Source organism: Diceros bicornis, chromosome 5 (assembly GCF_020826845.1).
Source record: "Diceros bicornis minor isolate mBicDic1 chromosome 5, mDicBic1.mat.cur, whole genome shotgun sequence".
In the NCBI taxonomy this organism is placed as follows: Eukaryota; Metazoa; Chordata; class Mammalia; order Perissodactyla; family Rhinocerotidae; genus Diceros; species Diceros bicornis.
The window spans coordinates 13,747,404-13,764,576 of record NC_080744.1 but is presented as its reverse complement, the minus strand read 5'-3'; the positions used below and the strand labels follow the sequence as shown (position 1 = coordinate 13,764,576).

Sequence of the window (17,173 nt, the reverse complement as noted above, 5' to 3'; positions counted from 1 at the left end):
AGTACCAGGAAAGAAAGCGAACAGGCAATCAAGGTGGGCCAGCACTAGTCTATGGACCACAATCTGAGTAGCAATAATGGACAGCCTTATAGACCATTAGAAAGACTTTTGCTTTTATACTTAGTGATAATAGAAAGCCACTGGAGGATTCTGAGCAGGAAAATGATGTGATCTGACTTACATTTCACAGGATCCCTGGGCTACTGTGTTGAGAATATACCAGGACGATGGGTTGGCAAGAGCAGAAGCAAGGATACTAACTAGGAGTTTATTGCAACAATCCAGATGAAAGATTCTGAAGGCTTGGACACACGAGGCAGCATGAGTGCTGAACAGGGGTCAGATTCTGCCTACATTCTGAGGGCTGACAGAATGTGTTGTCAAGTTAGATGTAAGATATAAAAGAAAGAAAGGAAACAAGATGGCCTGAGCAACTGGAAAAAAGAGCTGCCATTAAATGAAACGAGGAAAACTGCAGGAAAAGCACATTTGTGAAGCAAGATGAGAAGCCAAGTTTTAGACATGTCAAGTTTGAGACGTCTAATGCCAACTTGGCATTTAAACACTTGAGTTCAGGACTTTTAGAGTTCAAACGAGAGGTCTCAGACTAGAGATAAAATGTTATTCAGAAGTTGCAGCATATATATGACATTTAAAGCAACAGGAATCAGCAAGAGAATAAGTATAAGTGGAAAAGAGATCCAGAAGTGAATTCCTAGGCACTTCAACATGAAAAGGCCAAAGAGATATGGAAAAATCAGTTTTAAAAAATTCTGAGATGTGGCTAGCGAATTAGGAGAAAAACAAGGCGTATGCTATTCTGAAGGTCCAGTGAAGAGGGGTTTCAACAGGGAGAGAATGATCTACTCTGTAAAATGCTCCTGACAAGTCTAGTAAGATTAAGATTGAAAAATGTCCATTTGATTTAACAATGTGGAGGTTACAGGTGGCCTTGGCAAGAACAGTCTGATTTAAAAAATGAGTAAATATAATGAACTCCTACAAATCAATAAGAAAAAGACAAATAACCCAACAGAATAACGGAAAAAGCATATGAACAGGCCATTCATAGATGAGAAAAGATGCTTGATTTCAGTAGCGATGAAGGAAGAGCAAATTAAAACAGGGAAACACAAACTTTGAAATATAGGAGATAACATTTATCTCATGTATAGGGAACAGCAGAAATTAAAATCTGACCACAGAAGTAATGGGGAAGATATAAGGAAATGAGAACTCACAAACACTACTGGAGGGAATGTAAATTATTATAACCATGTTGGAGGACAATTTGGCAATAACAGTAAAGTAAAGCTGACAATGTACCAATCTTCCAACCCAGTAATTCCACTTCTAGGAATATATCCTAGGAAAATTCTCCCACATGTGCAAAAAAATACATATATAAGAATGTTCAACGTAGCACTATCTGGAATAGTGAGAAACTGGGAACAACTTAAAAAACCATCAATAGAAAAATGCATAAATAAAATGTGAAATAATCATAAACTGTAATACCACAAAGTAGTCAAAATGAATGAATTATGGCTACATATCAACAACAAATCTCGAAAACGTATGGTTAATGAAAAAAGTTGCAGACAACAGTATACCATGACACAATTTATAAAAATTTTTAAAAACCGTCTAGAAAAATACATAAAACTTATCAATATTATGAAGTGAAAGTTAAGAAAAAAATAAAATTAATATGGCATAATGATAACTGATAAATGTGGGTGAATTCCTTACATTTAAAAAATTATATTCTATACCGAAATACTGAATTATACTTTTGAAATATTTAATGATTATTTTTTAGAAATAACCAAAAAGTGATCCACCTGCAAAACTGCCTGGGTACCAGCTCGTATGTTTTGTTCTATGGCTTCTTCAGAGGCATCATGAAGTACATCTTGGTAGGTACCATTTTTTGCCCAAGCGGAATTTCTAACATGATCAGCAATACTGGTCTCATTTTCCTGAAGCAAAATATCAAGTTTTTAATATATCAATAATTAAGAATGCTGTGACAAGTCAGTAAGCTGGAAAAGGAAGCTGGAAATTACTGGGTCCCACCATTGAGCATCTTCTCAAAATACATGATGTCTTATTTGATTACAAAAGCAATGAATGTTCACTGTAAAAAAGGTTCTCATTGACAAAAAAATAAAGAAAGTAAAAAAATCATCCATAAGAACCAGCCAGCAATTATATCATTTCAGATATAGAGACATTTTTCTATGTATCCAATGTATAAACCTCCCCTCTGTACACTTACACACTCAAGAACAGGATTATATTATTTACAGCTTTGTAAGAGATGAATCCTATTCTAAAGTAAATGCCAGAATCCAAATAACTTAAATAAAGCAATAGAAAATAGCTTCCTATTTATCCTACTTAAGTGTAGTAAAATTTCTGTTGTCTGAAGGTAGAAGAATACTAATACTTCAAACCACTAAGACTGCAGCTTTCTGCTTGAGTTTTAGCTGTCAAACGTCTTACAGACTAGGGAGTTCGCTCAGGTGAAAAGCCACACAAACAGAAATTTCATTCAGTGTTGTTCCCTTTAAGTTTCTCTCTAGTTTCTTTCTGCTTTTGGTCACTCATCAGTATGTTCAAATAGTTTTGTTTTTTAGTATTTTGTCTAGAGCTTATAACTGTAACATGCAAAAGGTTTAGTTTAATACAAACTACTTTGCCATTACCAGTACTGGAACTCAGCTCTGAGTAGCCAATACAATATACCATGGTCTATACCTTTCTCTTAAGCCCCATACTCTTATGATCACCTATCTTCTGAATAGTTCTTCCTGAATGACCCACAAGCACCTCAAACTCAAGATATTTAAAAGTAAGTTTATTAACCATGTCCTCCCCATTCTACCAACTCCTCTAGTCACCTTAGCTACCACCACCAAACTTGCACTTTTTTTATTCCTATTCATGTGTGAATGGCAACTACCCTGTTGCAAAAGAAAGAAACTTGTGACACCTCACCATTCCTCATTTCTCTCAGCCAACTAATCATCAAGGCATAATGATTTTACCACCAAAGAAGCTTGTCTATCTGTCTTCTCCCTTATATTCCTATTGCAACTGCCCCCATCCTATATCAGGTACTTATCATCTCCCTTCTGAACTCTGCTTATACTTCTTAACCAGTCTCCTTGCCTCCAAACTGGCCTCCAATCTATCTTCCACTCTGGGCTTGGTATGATCCTTCTGAAATATATAACTATCCATGCCAATGTAATCAAGTCCATGACAATGGCATACAAGTTATTGAACACAGTCTAGTTCTTACTAGACTATCTCATATTTCTTACCTCTCTCTCACACCCGCTCTTAGCTACAGCCAAATAAAAATATTTTCAAGGCCTCTCACATCTTTGTAGATGCTCTTCACACTGTGTGGCTCCTTTCCCATGTGTTACCTGCTCTTCATATTATACTACCTCCTCCATGAAGCCTTCCCTAAGCACAGTTAAGTACTCCTCTTTCAGACTTGAAGATCACAGCAATAATACTGTTTTATAATACTTCCTTTGCATGTTTGTCTTCTTGCTAAATAATAAGTTATGTGAAGGTAGACATGATGTCTTTTCATGTTTATACCTCCAACACTAGTTCTCAGCGTGGGCATTACCATGTTTTACAGAGCACTTTGAAATCTGTGGGAGTGTTTTGTTGTCATAAGAATTGAGAATACCACTGCAATTGAATGGGATGAGCCACAGAATTCTAAACATACTACAAGGTGCATGACAGTCCTCCACACACAAACTGTCTTGTATACCACAAGTCTTCCAAATGTTTCACAAATACTATATGAATAAAAACCCATTTAGAATTACCTGAACCTATAACAACTCCATTTTAAAATTAACACCAAATTTTAAATGATTTATATATATATTGAATTTATCAGAAATATAAATAAATGAATGATTATATCTTTTGTTTTTGATTCATGCCATTAGCAAGAGTTGTTGGTATTTTGAAAAATTCTATCTCTAATGGCAACACTGGTTGCAGTATTTCAGTAACCAATAGAACACACCTATACAACACACCTCATCACCCTTCCTTCCTGCCTTCCTCTTCCTTTTCACTGTTTTGTTTTTTAAATTATGTATGTAGATAGATTACATTATCTATCATTTTTTATTTAAGGATAGTAAATTTCACAGGGTAGGCTCGGTACTGAGCTATAAATTCATGACAAAAAATGGGAGGAAAACAAATTAGTTAGATTGACAGGTTTATTTTCTAGTTTGATGCAAAAACTGGATATTTTTATTGGTGCATAACAAATTGAATTGTGAATATTATTTCACAATTTACATGGTTAATTTTATTTACTTCAATTATATTTCTTAATTACATTTTTCCCCTTCTTAGAAGTAGGGGAGGATGCTCTACATATATATATATATATATTACACTTATACATACATAAATATTGATTCATTGAATCCCTGTAGAATGTGGCCTATTCACACATAGGTTAACCCCAGATAAATTCTACTGATGAGGTTAAATTAACCACTAGGGTGAATAAACTTTACCAAATTGCTCCTATCTGGATTTAGTAAGATATATATCTTAGTAAGATATTATTTTTATATAATATTATACTTACTTATATTTAGTAAGATATATATATATATATATATATATATATATATATATCAGACTCTACCTTTTGGTGAGAACCTGACCTATGACAGAGGTTAAAAACAACCAAAACACAAGAATTAAGGAATAAATAGAACCAGGGACCCAAATTCTACTTCTACTCTCTTTTCTCGCATCTTTCTCCCTCTGTGAGTAAACTCTAGTCTTTCTTATCACAGACCAGCTTACTTAGCAGGTCAGGATGTTTTTTATTCTGCAATCAGCTGTAGTGCAAACACTTCCAAGAATGAATTCAGAATATTCTGGTTTGTGCTGAGTACCCAACTCCTAGAATAAGACAGGCCAGGGGGAATTGTAGTTAGGTAATCACTCTAAGAAGTATGTACTGCAACATCCATTTTGATCTAGTACCACAGTTTAAAATATTACAATTTTTATAATAGCATCTAATTTTGATCTAGACAATGACAAAGAATTACTATACAACCTCAATATTAATTTTTTAAAGTTGTGACATCACAGAGCTTTGGGATAGAGTACTGAGGTAACTGTTATATTACCTAAATTGCAAAATAGACTGAAAGGATCTTCACCTTCCCATTTAGTAAGTCTATGTGTGTTAACACGTTATTCCACTTTTGTGAAAATCTTACCTATTAAACCTTACTAAAATACTAAGTCTTAAAATTTTACCTCTTCTCTCTTTTCTCCTTCTTCCATTGAAATATCCTGGTCTGTGACATTGTCAATGCAAGGTAAGTCTGAAGAAGAGATCACAATTTCTTCAGGCTCTTGCATGAACAAAGGTTTTTCCTCTTGCTGGATCCATTCTTGATATACTTTTACCACTTTTCTCATAGCTGCTGCTTCACAGATTGGTAATAAAAATGCCTAGTAAATAAAAGGGAGAACAGAGATAATGATACGTTTCACTTTGCCACAAACCACTAATACATACATTTCTATCTTGTTATAAAACGTGAGATATAAATGATCTTTGAAGAGTTAAAGTCAATCTCTTCATTGTGAGAGAAAGCCTTGTGTCTCCAAATAATTTGTAAATACACTGAGACACAAATGCTTCTGGTAGATAGACACTGATTTCAAGTACAAGGAGCAAAGACTTGTTTCAATTGTACTACCTATCTCAGAATGAAAATATTCCTTGTTTCATGAAATAACTGTGCTCCTACAAAGGTCAATGTAAAGAAAACTTTTCATAATAAATCACATTTTGTAACATATTATTGTTTTATAGATTACTATTAAAATAAATTTTGATAGAAAGATTTTAATTAAAAAATAAAATCTAACTCTAAGAATAAAAATCACATGTAACAAGGCAACTTAGCTTCTCTAAGTAGATAAAGAAAAAAGTTACAGCTTTCTTATTTCATTTTACATATAATAAAATTATATAAGTCAATAAGGCAAAACACTTAGAAAATTCAAAGAAGTATCTTAAGAGTTACTCTTTCCTTTAGGTAACATTTTCGGTTGTCTTAACTTTTTAAAAAGTAAATATTTTCCTCATCGCAAAAATACTACATTTTCACTGCAAAAAAATTTTTTATACAATTCAGACATGCAAAAATAAAATAGTAAAAATATCTCAGCAAACAAACATAACAGTAAAACCTCACTATCCAAAGTCCTTTCCTTATGCATGTTTGTGTTTAATATTTTCACTATACATTTTATTTGCAAATAGAAAGGGAATTAAATTGCTTTTAATTTTTATTTTTACAACCACTATTAATTTCAACTCTAAAAATCACAAGACCTTTATTGAAAACCCACCTCTTTCTACTCTTGAGTTATCAGTAGATGTATTTAATAAAAGTCTGAATGAAACTACCCAAGAAAATCAGTTTCCCAAGATAATGATGAAAAGTTAATGTATAATATCAACAGAGTATTTAATATGTTATTTGGTAATCCTTTTATTTATTTGCTATTATTGATTCCCTAGCAAACAATATTACTTGCTACTTTCTCCATCTAACAAACCCATTCCCAATTCTCACTCTCATATTCCAGCAGTTTAATGGTCAATGGTATGATTTTGATCATCATTGCCTGCTCTGAGACTATTTATTTTACAATGGCAGCAACAGCTCAGCTTTCCTTAAAAAGGTTCAAAATAAATTTTTTTAAAAAAAGCTCAATTTCAAAGAAATTCTATTCTTAGCTACTGAAAAATTATTTTTTTATAAATTAGTATGGGAACTCTGTATTTTCTGCTCAATTTTGCTGTGAACCTAAAACTAAAACTGATTTAAAAAATAAAGTTTATTAACTTAAAAAAATTAGTAATCTCCAGAGCTAAGATATTTGTCATTGCATAAACACTATATCCCAAGTGACTTGATGAATTTACTAAAGGTCAGAACGTATATAACCTTTGTCCTAACAGGTCCCAAAGTCTGATTTTAAACACACTACATATGGACCTTGAGGAAAGACTGATAATTAGCCATGGCTAAAAAATTGATGCATAAAAACCAGAGCACCAATTTATACATTTAAAATCAGAAATAACTGCCATAGAAACCAGAATATTCAAATCTACATATAAGCACCTTGTCCCTCTATAACGAAGCACCAATCAGACACCAATTATTAATTAATAATAAGGATAATTGTCACAGGAATCTACATGCTCAGCAAATTTTCTCTCTGTAGACAGTCCTGCATGAGGTCATCTCCAGTTTTATGGTTCCCTGACTATAAAACTACATCATAACCAGAAAACTACACGGAGAACAAATCAAAACAACAGGAGATAGAAAAATCAAATATTTAGTGGTATCAACTTACGATAACCTGGTACAGTTTTCTAATAATTGGCATTGCGGATGGGATCTGATTTACTGGTAGCTAAGGCTCTCTTCTTCAGTGAATAAACACTAACAAAACATGTTGGTCTCTGATATTCTGTTAATCTGCTTTTATTAGTACTTCTCCTGAGGTATTAACCAACCCAGATCGTGGCAGACACATTCTTTAAGATTTAATCAAGTACAGTAAGCATTTAGCAGACCTGGGAATTTTCTGTCTCCTTAAAGCAGTAGTTTGCATTTTGGTCTCAGAACCTCTAATGTACTATATGCTGGCAAATAATACATTCTTCAAAACAAAAGAAGAGTAGCATTGTTTTACATTTTTGCAAATCTCTTTAATGTTTAGCTTAATAGAAGACAGTTGGATTCTCATATCTGTGTGTTTCTGCATTCAATCTGATACAATATCACATGTCAGGTATCCTCTGGAAAACTTCACTGTACACTTGCGGAAGACTGACAGTGAAAAGGTAAACAAAATCTTAGTATTGTCATGAAAATAGTTCTGACCTCATGGACCTGATAAGGTCCTGGGGACTTCTCAGGAACCCCAGACTACTACACTCGGCCATCCATTGCCTTAAAGACGTGCTCCTAAAGGTTCACCTATTGATGTGTTATATTTACTTCATATCAAAGTACCTGGGGCTCCTCACTGCAGCCTCCAAGAACTAACAACATAAAGCACACTGGGTTTCCTTATAAAATAGGGGGTTAATGTCTGGAATGCATTTATGCCTATTCTATTGGATATGCAGAATAATTTTACCATTTCAAATGATTTGGGCATTTATGCTTTATAGTTGTATCCTTGCTTTAAAAACACATAACAATATAAATACCTATATCTGAGATGGAACTCACAATCATTACACTGCCCCTAAAAAACATTATCAGCTATATGACATATTATCTCAAGACTTACTTCTAGAAATGCACGGCAGCCCTCAGCTAGCACTGATGAAGTGGCCAGCACTCAGAAGGTACTGAACTTCTTGATTTCTTCACCGAATATTTACTAGGTGCCTACTCTATGCCAGGCACTAAGCATACAAGGATGAATGAATAAGAGAAGTATTCATGGAGAGTAGCAGGAAAGATCAAAATTAAACAATTTTTTAAATAATCATAAAACTCAGGAGAGGTACTATGAAGAAGAGTATAGTTTTCAAAAACATCATAAAAAAGAGGTATTCCTGTGTGTATGTGCACATGCACACATGCGTGTACAGGCACATCTGTCTTTGGGTGGGCAGGTGAGAGTGGTCATGGAAGGCTTCTCTGGTGTAGTCACATTTAAGCTGTAACCTAAACACTGAGTAGCCAGGTGAAAAGAGAAGGGTGAAGGGTAGAGAGGAAAGAGAGGAAGGTTGAAGGACAGAAGTCCAGCTAGGGAAAACAATAAGTTTGAAGGCTATGAGGATGGAATTATTTGAAAAACAAAAAGTAAAGACATTTCCACTAAATGTATTTACCTATAGAAGGACTTGTGCTCTAGCTGGAATTGCTAAGGGCAAAATTATTATATATCCATATACCTGATAATTAATGGAATATTTTTGTTTACATTACATTATGGAACATATGAACCTTCAAAATAAGGAAAGAAACTATTTCACAGATTCTCAATTGTGCAAATTTATCCTCAGTATTAAGCAAGTAAAAATAGCTTTCCTACTACAATCTAATCTTAGATTGATTCCTTTTCAAAACATGAATGGTTCATTGGAGTTACCATCCTAAAATTTATTTTTCCTTAAGTTTTGCCTTAAAAACCACTTTTAAGGGGCCGCCCGGTGGTGCAGTAGTTCAGTGTGCACGCTCCGCTGCGGCGGCCCAGGGTTTGCAGGTTCGGATCCTGGGCACGCACCGATGCACCGCTTGTCAAGCCACGCTGTGGTGGCGGTCCCATATAAAGTAGAGGAAGATGGGCACAGATGTTAGCCCAGAGCCAATCTTCCTCAGCAAAAAGAGGAGAGTTGGTGACAGATGTTAGCTCAGGGCTAATATTCCTCACAAAAATAAAAACAAAAACAAAAGAAAAACACTACTTTTAAAAGATAATTGTTGGGGCCAGCCCAGTGGCATAATGGTTAAGTGTGTGTGCTCTGCTGCAGCGGCCCGGGGTTCGCAGGTTCGGGTCCTGGGTGCGCATCGACACACCGCTTATCAAGCCATGCTGTGGCAGTGTCCCATATAAAGTAGGGGAAGATGGGCATGGATGTTAGCCCAGGGCCAGCCTTCCTCAGCAAAAAGAGGAGGATTGGCATTGGATGTTAGATCAGGGCTAGTCTTCCTCACAAAAAAAAAAAAAAAAAGATCATTGTTAGAATAAAAATATCTCAGAAGACTTCAGTTCCCAGTAATATCGTAAAAAAAAATCCTGGAATCCTCCTGCACAGGACACCTAAAAACTGTCACATAAAAAGTACAATATACCGTTTTAAATGAATGGCTCAGCTTGTAAGGATAGTCCGAGTCTAGAAAAAAATGGAAGTATTAATCCAGAGAGGCAAGTGACCAATGAAGCTGCTGGCTGCTGCCCTGGACAGCCTAGATCACTCTGGTTTAAATGGCTACCTGTACAGAGGGGATAGACAGATCAGATCCTACATGTAAAGGTGAAACCAATGAAGGCTACAACCTCAGTATAAAAGTGAACTAGGAGGGGAAGAAAAAACACTCAATTCCAGAGAAGAGTCAGTGAGGAAACTTGTCTATTGACGTGGGACAGGAGAATAGAGGGAAGTACAGTCTTCCCTGCAAATTTATCTTCTCAGGTTGGCCATCACATAACATTGAGTGTGGCAAAACGGGAAGAATCATAAGCTGAGAATTTTAATTTAAAGTAAACCAAGGTTGACAGGACCCCTGAATGCCTGAAGCAAGCGCAACATATCCTTTAACCCAGGTTTCAAAGTAATTCCCACAGAACTCCAAAGAAATGTAAGCCCATAACATGAAAACTCAAAACAAACGACTGAGTAAACAGAAACAACAAACAAGGCTAAAACTGCACAAACTTAAGTTACTGGAATTATTGAAATAAGGAATATAAAATAAGCATTTTCAATATGTTTTAATCAAGAAGAAAATGAAAACATGATTAAAGAATAAGCCATCGCAAAAAACGACTACGTAGATATGAAAAAACCCATACAACAAAACCAAATGCAACTTTTAGAAATTAAAATATACAGCATGATTAAATACTCAATGAGGGGAATTCTGTTTCCAATAGCATGGTGGTTAGGTAACCTGACCAACCTTCCAACTGAAAAAACAAAACTGATAGATTTTAAAAAACTTTAATTTTTTTAAATGCATTGATGAGCCAAAAAGTAGGAAAAAATTATTCAAAAATAAAAACCTACATGAAATCAAACTCAGAGAGGTTTTAGGGGGAGCAATAAAGTTGACTTTCACTTTGAATGGAACCAATTACGCTGGTTTTCATGGATCTATTGGGGCAAGGCAGGGAGAACAAGAGGAAACCTCTAAACAAAGTTGGGATTCCAAAGGACTATATATTGTCAGTGTGATGCTGAATGAACAATAAACCCACTCCATCAACAATGTGCAAGAAAAACTGCCCATACCTAGACGCAGAGTAAACAACAACAAAAATCTCCCCAGAGACATTTGTTGCTAGCCTTAACACAGGTTTACACCGTGCGTTCATATTACTTGGTTGGCTTGAACCTCAAATCAAGAACTCACTTTAGGGGCCGGCCCCAGGGCTTAACAGTTAAGTGCATGCGCTCTGCTACTGCTGGCCCGGGGTTCGGATCCTGGGTGCGCACCAACGCACCACTTGTCTGGCCATGCTGAGGCGGCATCCCACATACAGCAACTAGAAGGATGTGCAACTATGACATACAACTATCTACTGGGGCTTTGGGGAGAAAAAGGGAAAAAAAAAAGGAGGAGGACTGGCAATAGATGTTAGCTCAGGGCCAGTCTTCCTCAGCAAAAAGAGGAGGATTGGCATGGATGTTAGCTCAGGGCTGATCTTCTTCACCAAAAAAAAAAAAAAAAAAAGAATTCAGTTTAACGTAAAATTGGTAGGTCTCTTTGCATCTAGAAGAAGCAAATGCAACTCCTCTCTGGAGGAATCAACATTTAGCAAATCATATCAGGAAATAAAGTCACAAGAAGCAAAAGCTCAGAATCAAAATTCTAAATTTCTGAAAGCATAAAATATTGCAAAAAACACAAGAGAATACAACACCATGAGAAAGAGCATACAGAAACAAAATATGGCAGAATCAGACCTATAAAGACCTCAGGAATATCAGAATGATCAATCAATATAAAATAACTATGTTTAATTTAATACATAAAATATAAGTACTGGGCCGGCCCCGTGGCTCAGCGGTTAAGTGGTAGAGCTCCGCTGCTGGCGGCCCGGGTTCGGATCCCGGGCGCGCACCGACGCACCGCTTCTCCAGCCATGCCGAGGCCGCGGCCCATATACAGCAACTAGAAGGATGTGCACCTATGACATACAACTATCTACTGGGGCTTTGGGGGATAAAATAAATTAAAAAAAAAAAAAAATATATATATATATATAAGTACAGAAACAGAGACAATAAAATTACCAAGCAGACTGGCCAATTTCCAGAAACAGTTGCAATTTAAAATAAATTATCCAGAATGTAGTACAGAGAGACAAAGAGATGGAAAATATGAATGAGATTAATAGAAAGTGAGAAGGTCTAACATATACATCTTGTCAGAGTTCTAGAAAGGCAAGAAAAAAATGGGACAGAGGTAATATTTAAAGAGATAATGGCTGAAAATTTTTCAGAACTGTCAAAATATATTAATCTATAAATACACTATGCCCAAAATATCCCCTGAAGAATGAAAGAAAGGAAATCTAGACCTGGACACATCATAGTAAAATGCAAAATGCAAATATTAAAAAAAGATATTAAAAAGAGCCAGAGAAAAAGACAATTGACCTATAAAGCAGTAAGAAGTTCAACTGCTGGTAGACATCTCAACAGCAACAAGGTAAAACAGAAAAGAGTGGGAAAGTATCTGATCATCTGAAAGGGGCTGAGTGAAAAAAACTGTCAACCTAGAATTCTATGTCCAGTGGAAAAAACCTTTCAAGAATGTGGGCAAAATAAAGACACTTTCAGACACGAAAAACTTAAGTGTTTGATACCAACAGACATCCACTAAAGTAAATTCTAAACGATTAACTTCAAGCAGACAAAAGTAATTCTAAATGGATAATCTGAAAGGGAAGAAATCATAATCAAAGAAAGTGATAAATATTTAACTAAATGTAAATCAATATTGAACACAGAACAATAATAACACTGGAGTTAAAACACAAACATGCAAAATAGAACTGAATTATTTAATAACAACAATATACAAGTTGGGGGGAGAAATTAGAGTAACAGGGTTCTAAGGTCCTTATACTAATTAGGAAGAGGGTAAAAAATAACTTTAGACCTTGGAAAGTGAAGTATGTTAAAATTTATATAGTAATCACTGAAGAAAAAGGAACAGAATATTACTTTCAAACTAAGGGAGGAGGAAGAGGATACAGAATGAAAAAACATCAGTTAAAAAGAAAACAGGGGCCTGCCTGGTGGCGTGCGTAGTGGTTAAGTTCACAGGTTCTGCTTTGATGGCCCAGGGTTCACAGGTTCGGATCCCGGGTGTGGACTTACGCACCACTTATCAAGTCTTGTTGTGGCAGGCATCCCACATATAAAAAAAAAAGTAGAGGAAGATGGGCATGGATGTTAGCTCAGGGCTAATCTTCCTCACCAAAAACAAAAACAGAAAACAAAAAAGTGGCCGGCCCAGTGGTGTAGTGGTTAAATTCATGTGTTCCGCTTCAGTGGCCCGGGGTTCAGGGGTTCAAATCCCCGGTGCCAATCTACACACCGCTCATCAAGCCATCCTGTGGAGGCATCCCACATATAAAATAGAGGAAGATTGACACAGATGTTAGCTCAGGGCCAATCTCCCTCACCAAAAAAAAAAAAAAAGAGAGAGAGAGAATAATGAAAAAGAAAAGGAAATACAGACATGATAAGAAAGATAGAAAGAACGAAATAATATAGTATTAATAAATCCAAACATAACAGTAATTATAGCAAATATAAATATTCCAGTTAAAAGACAAAAATTTTTTTAATCCAACTATACTTACAAGAGACACATAAAATCTAACGACATGAAAGGGTTGAAAATAAAAGGATTAAAAAAATACATAAGGCTAATTCTAATAAAAAGAAACTGGTATGACTGTACTAATAGTACATGAAATAGACTTTAAGCAAAAATAATTTCTACAGACGAAAAGGGCCATAAATCAAAGGTTTAATTCACTAAGAAGATATATAATTATAAACGTGTATGTACTTAATTTCATAGCTTCAAAATATACAAAGAAAAATTTATGGAAGTACAAAGAAAAAAATAAACAAATCACCATCAGAGTATAAGATTTTAACATACCCCTCTCCTTAACTGTGAGGTTAAGCTGACCAAAAGTCTCAAGGAGGGAGACAGAAAAGCTGACCAACACAACCATAAGCCTGATCTAATAGACTTTAATGATCACTGAACTCAACAGAAAAGGATACATTCTTTTCAAGCACACAGGACATTCATGAGAACTGACTTCATACTAAGCTGTAAGTTTTAATAAATTTTAATTAATTAGTATAGTATAGACTATTCTCTGACCAGAAGAATCACATTAGAAATTTGTAAGAAAAAACTAGAAAAATCTAACATGTTTGGAAGATACACATTGCTAAATAACTCCCAGGTCGAAAAAGGTATTAACATCAAAATTAGAAAATATTTAGAAGTAAATAATAACAAAAGTGTGATATATCAAAATTTGTAGAATGTAGCTAAACAGTATTAAGAGGTAAACACCCTCAAAAATGCTTATATGAGAAAATGTAGTCTCAAAAAATGCTTATATGAGAAAAATGTGAGGCTAAAATTAAGAAAAGAACCACCAAATAAAATCAAGAAAAGTAGAAAGAAAGTAACAAGGAGCAAAAAATAATAAAGAGAAAAACAAACATAAAAGAGGATCAACAAAGCCATAAGTTTGTTCTTTGAAAAGATTAATAAAATTGACAAATCTCTGGCAAGAATCATCATTAAAAAGAACCAAACAAGAGACAAATACTAACGGGAATGAAAAGGGGGAACATGAATATAAATCCTTCAGAGATTAAAAAGATTATAAGACAATGTAATAAACTCTACGTCAAATTTGAAAACAAATGCAATGAACAAACTCCTAGAAAAATAAACTTACTCAAACTGACTCAAGAACTAGAAAACCTGAATAGTTCTATAAGCTTTAAACTTTCCCACAAGTAAAGTATTCCAACACTATTTGTCAAATATCTTTTCCTTCTCATTTGTCACATATTCTGTTGACACAAACCTTAAACCTGGCAACTAGAACCAATGCCAAAGCTGGACAAAATGTTACGGCAAGTTTGTTTCTTTAACTTAGGTTGACAAGGCTAGTGCTGCCTCATGCTCTGTTTTACATGTCAGTAAGTGTGCGTAGGAGACAAAGATTTGCTTTGCCTAGAGAGCTCGCTGGCGCAGGAAGGCAGTGTGGCATAGAATAAAGAGCACTGACATGGGAAGCAGGATCTGGGAGTTTTAGTCCCAGATCTACCACTTACTTGCAGTGAGACTTGAATGATCCCCTTCAGCTACAAAACTCAATGATGTTTACCTGCAAAAGTTAAGTACCTTCGCTATTAAGAGCAAATGATTAGTTTTCATAAGGTTTATTTTCCACAAAATTTTATGTAATTGAGAATGTGCACTTAAGGAATTTCTAGCTATCTTTATGTGAAATAGCTTTTATTCTTTTTCTTTCCCTCCCTTTCTTTATTTTATTCCCTGAATAATACTTGCCTTAAGCAACTTTAACTTCAGAATGCCTTCGAGGACAAAACTGAGCCTCCAAAGGGAAGTTAAAGACAATGAAGACATCGTTTCTTATATTTATAAATCACTTTTTATTGATCGGAGAGAGAAAGATAATTTTATTATAACTTATTAATCAAATGATAGGAAAAAGTTTCAAACCACAAAGTAACTAAGAAAATCATTCTGATAACAGAAGGCATATGAGGAGGATAGTTATTAAACTAAAATCACCACAAATGTAAATTTTAAAAGTTAAATATAAACTTTAAAAAACATTTCCATGAAGAATAAATTTTAAATAGCTAAAAGTCAGTATTTCAATATTAAAAAGTCTATACTACAAATTAAAAATACTGAGAGGTTTTTTTACCTGACGAAATATCTCTGTGACAAAGTTTACATTACTTCTTTTAGAAGAAAAAACTCTGCGAACGATTTCAATGTCTGTGAGATGTTCTTCATCGATGCTACAGAGACTGGATGAGCTAGGTTCTCGCTCCGTGAGAGTGCTTGTATTGGAATGAGACTGTTCTGGTTCCGTAGCTCTATCTGCTTTATCAGCACTATCATTTTTGTTTTCTTCTCTGGATACCAAACTAGCAGCTGCTCTCTAAAATAAAAACAAAAGGGGGAGAATATCAATCATTTAACTCGATATTTTGTCTTCTAACAGCAAATACTGGCAGAATCTAAAGCATTTCACAAGTAACATACAGCACTGTTTAAAATCCAAGCATAGAGTTTCATTTATAATCCATTCTAAATAATTAAATGACAATGCAAATAACTCAACATCTAAGCAACATAGGGATACTAATCACCTAACCACCTATAATTAGATTTGTTTTTCAGTATGTTTGAGGTACAAACAAGTTACTAATTAAAGTTGAGTAATGCAGATGGAGTTAGCTCTGATTTTCAATAAGTAAATAATTTAACATTGGACAATTTACTCAATAAAGCCTTAATGTTTAAAAATATCTCTATTTTACCTTAGACAAAATAACACAAGTAAAAACTTCTTAAACAAAAAACCAAAGGAATAGAAGAAAAATTACGTCAGAAGAAATAGAAATGAAGCTAAAAGAAAATATTAGAAAACTCTATGTTCTAATAACTTACTAAAATTTTCACCATGGCTGAAGAAGCCTAAGCTTAGGGAAAAAGTAAAAGTCTCAAGGTGGTGATAAGGAAATTACTACCATGGTATGATAGGAGGATGGTAAATTAGTTTCTGGCAAGTTACTTGATTTTTGTCTCAGTTTTTTCATCTATAAAATAAGATGGTTTAAGTAAATGATCTCTAATATGCCTTCTCAATCAAAAAATCTATGATTTTAGTCCACTAAGTTCTGGGATGAGAAAAATAGTTCTGCTTGAGAGTTTCCACATTTTTTTGTAGAGAACTTGGAACACAGTTTTGGGGAAAACACACCACATAGTCTGCCACAGATAAATAGAAGGCTAAGGGGAACATTAAGCCAAATTTTCTGAACTCTAATGAGCTAAATATACTTTATACCTTCACTTAATTAATTTTTAAAAGATTTAAGAAGTCATACAAAAACACAGTACAAAATTTTTAAAACTAAATTAGGAAATCAGAGAAATGGAAAATAAAAATAGTAAAAAAAAAAAAAATACTGTAATATAGACAAGTTCAGGAAAAACTAAACAGAGAAAAAAGGAGAAAGTGAAAAAGAGGAAAACTGTTCAATTAAAAATAATAATTTTAA

At 34.5% G+C, this 17,173-nt stretch overlaps 1 protein-coding gene across 6 annotated transcripts in view; it reads right to left on the bottom strand.

Moving 5' to 3' along the window:
* RALGAPA1 (Ral GTPase activating protein catalytic subunit alpha 1) overlaps positions 1-17,173 on the bottom strand; it is a 247,265-nt gene that overhangs the window by 168,544 nt on the left and 61,548 nt on the right. For 5 of the 6 annotated variants that reach the window (XR_009220006.1, XM_058540714.1, XM_058540717.1 and 2 more), the window contains exons 10-12: positions 15,808-16,047; positions 5,338-5,535; positions 1,845-1,982 (exon numbers count right to left, since the gene is read on the bottom strand). Coding sequence is in view for 5 of the 6 variants with exons in the window: in XM_058540714.1 (XP_058396697.1) it covers positions 1,845-1,982; positions 5,338-5,535; positions 15,808-16,047 (576 nt within the window). In the remaining variant the exon portion in view is untranslated. Of the gene's footprint in view, positions 1-1,844; positions 1,983-5,337; positions 5,536-15,184; positions 15,233-15,807; positions 16,048-17,173 lie in introns of those variants that run through there. The other variant, XM_058540716.1, reaches the window with a different exon arrangement.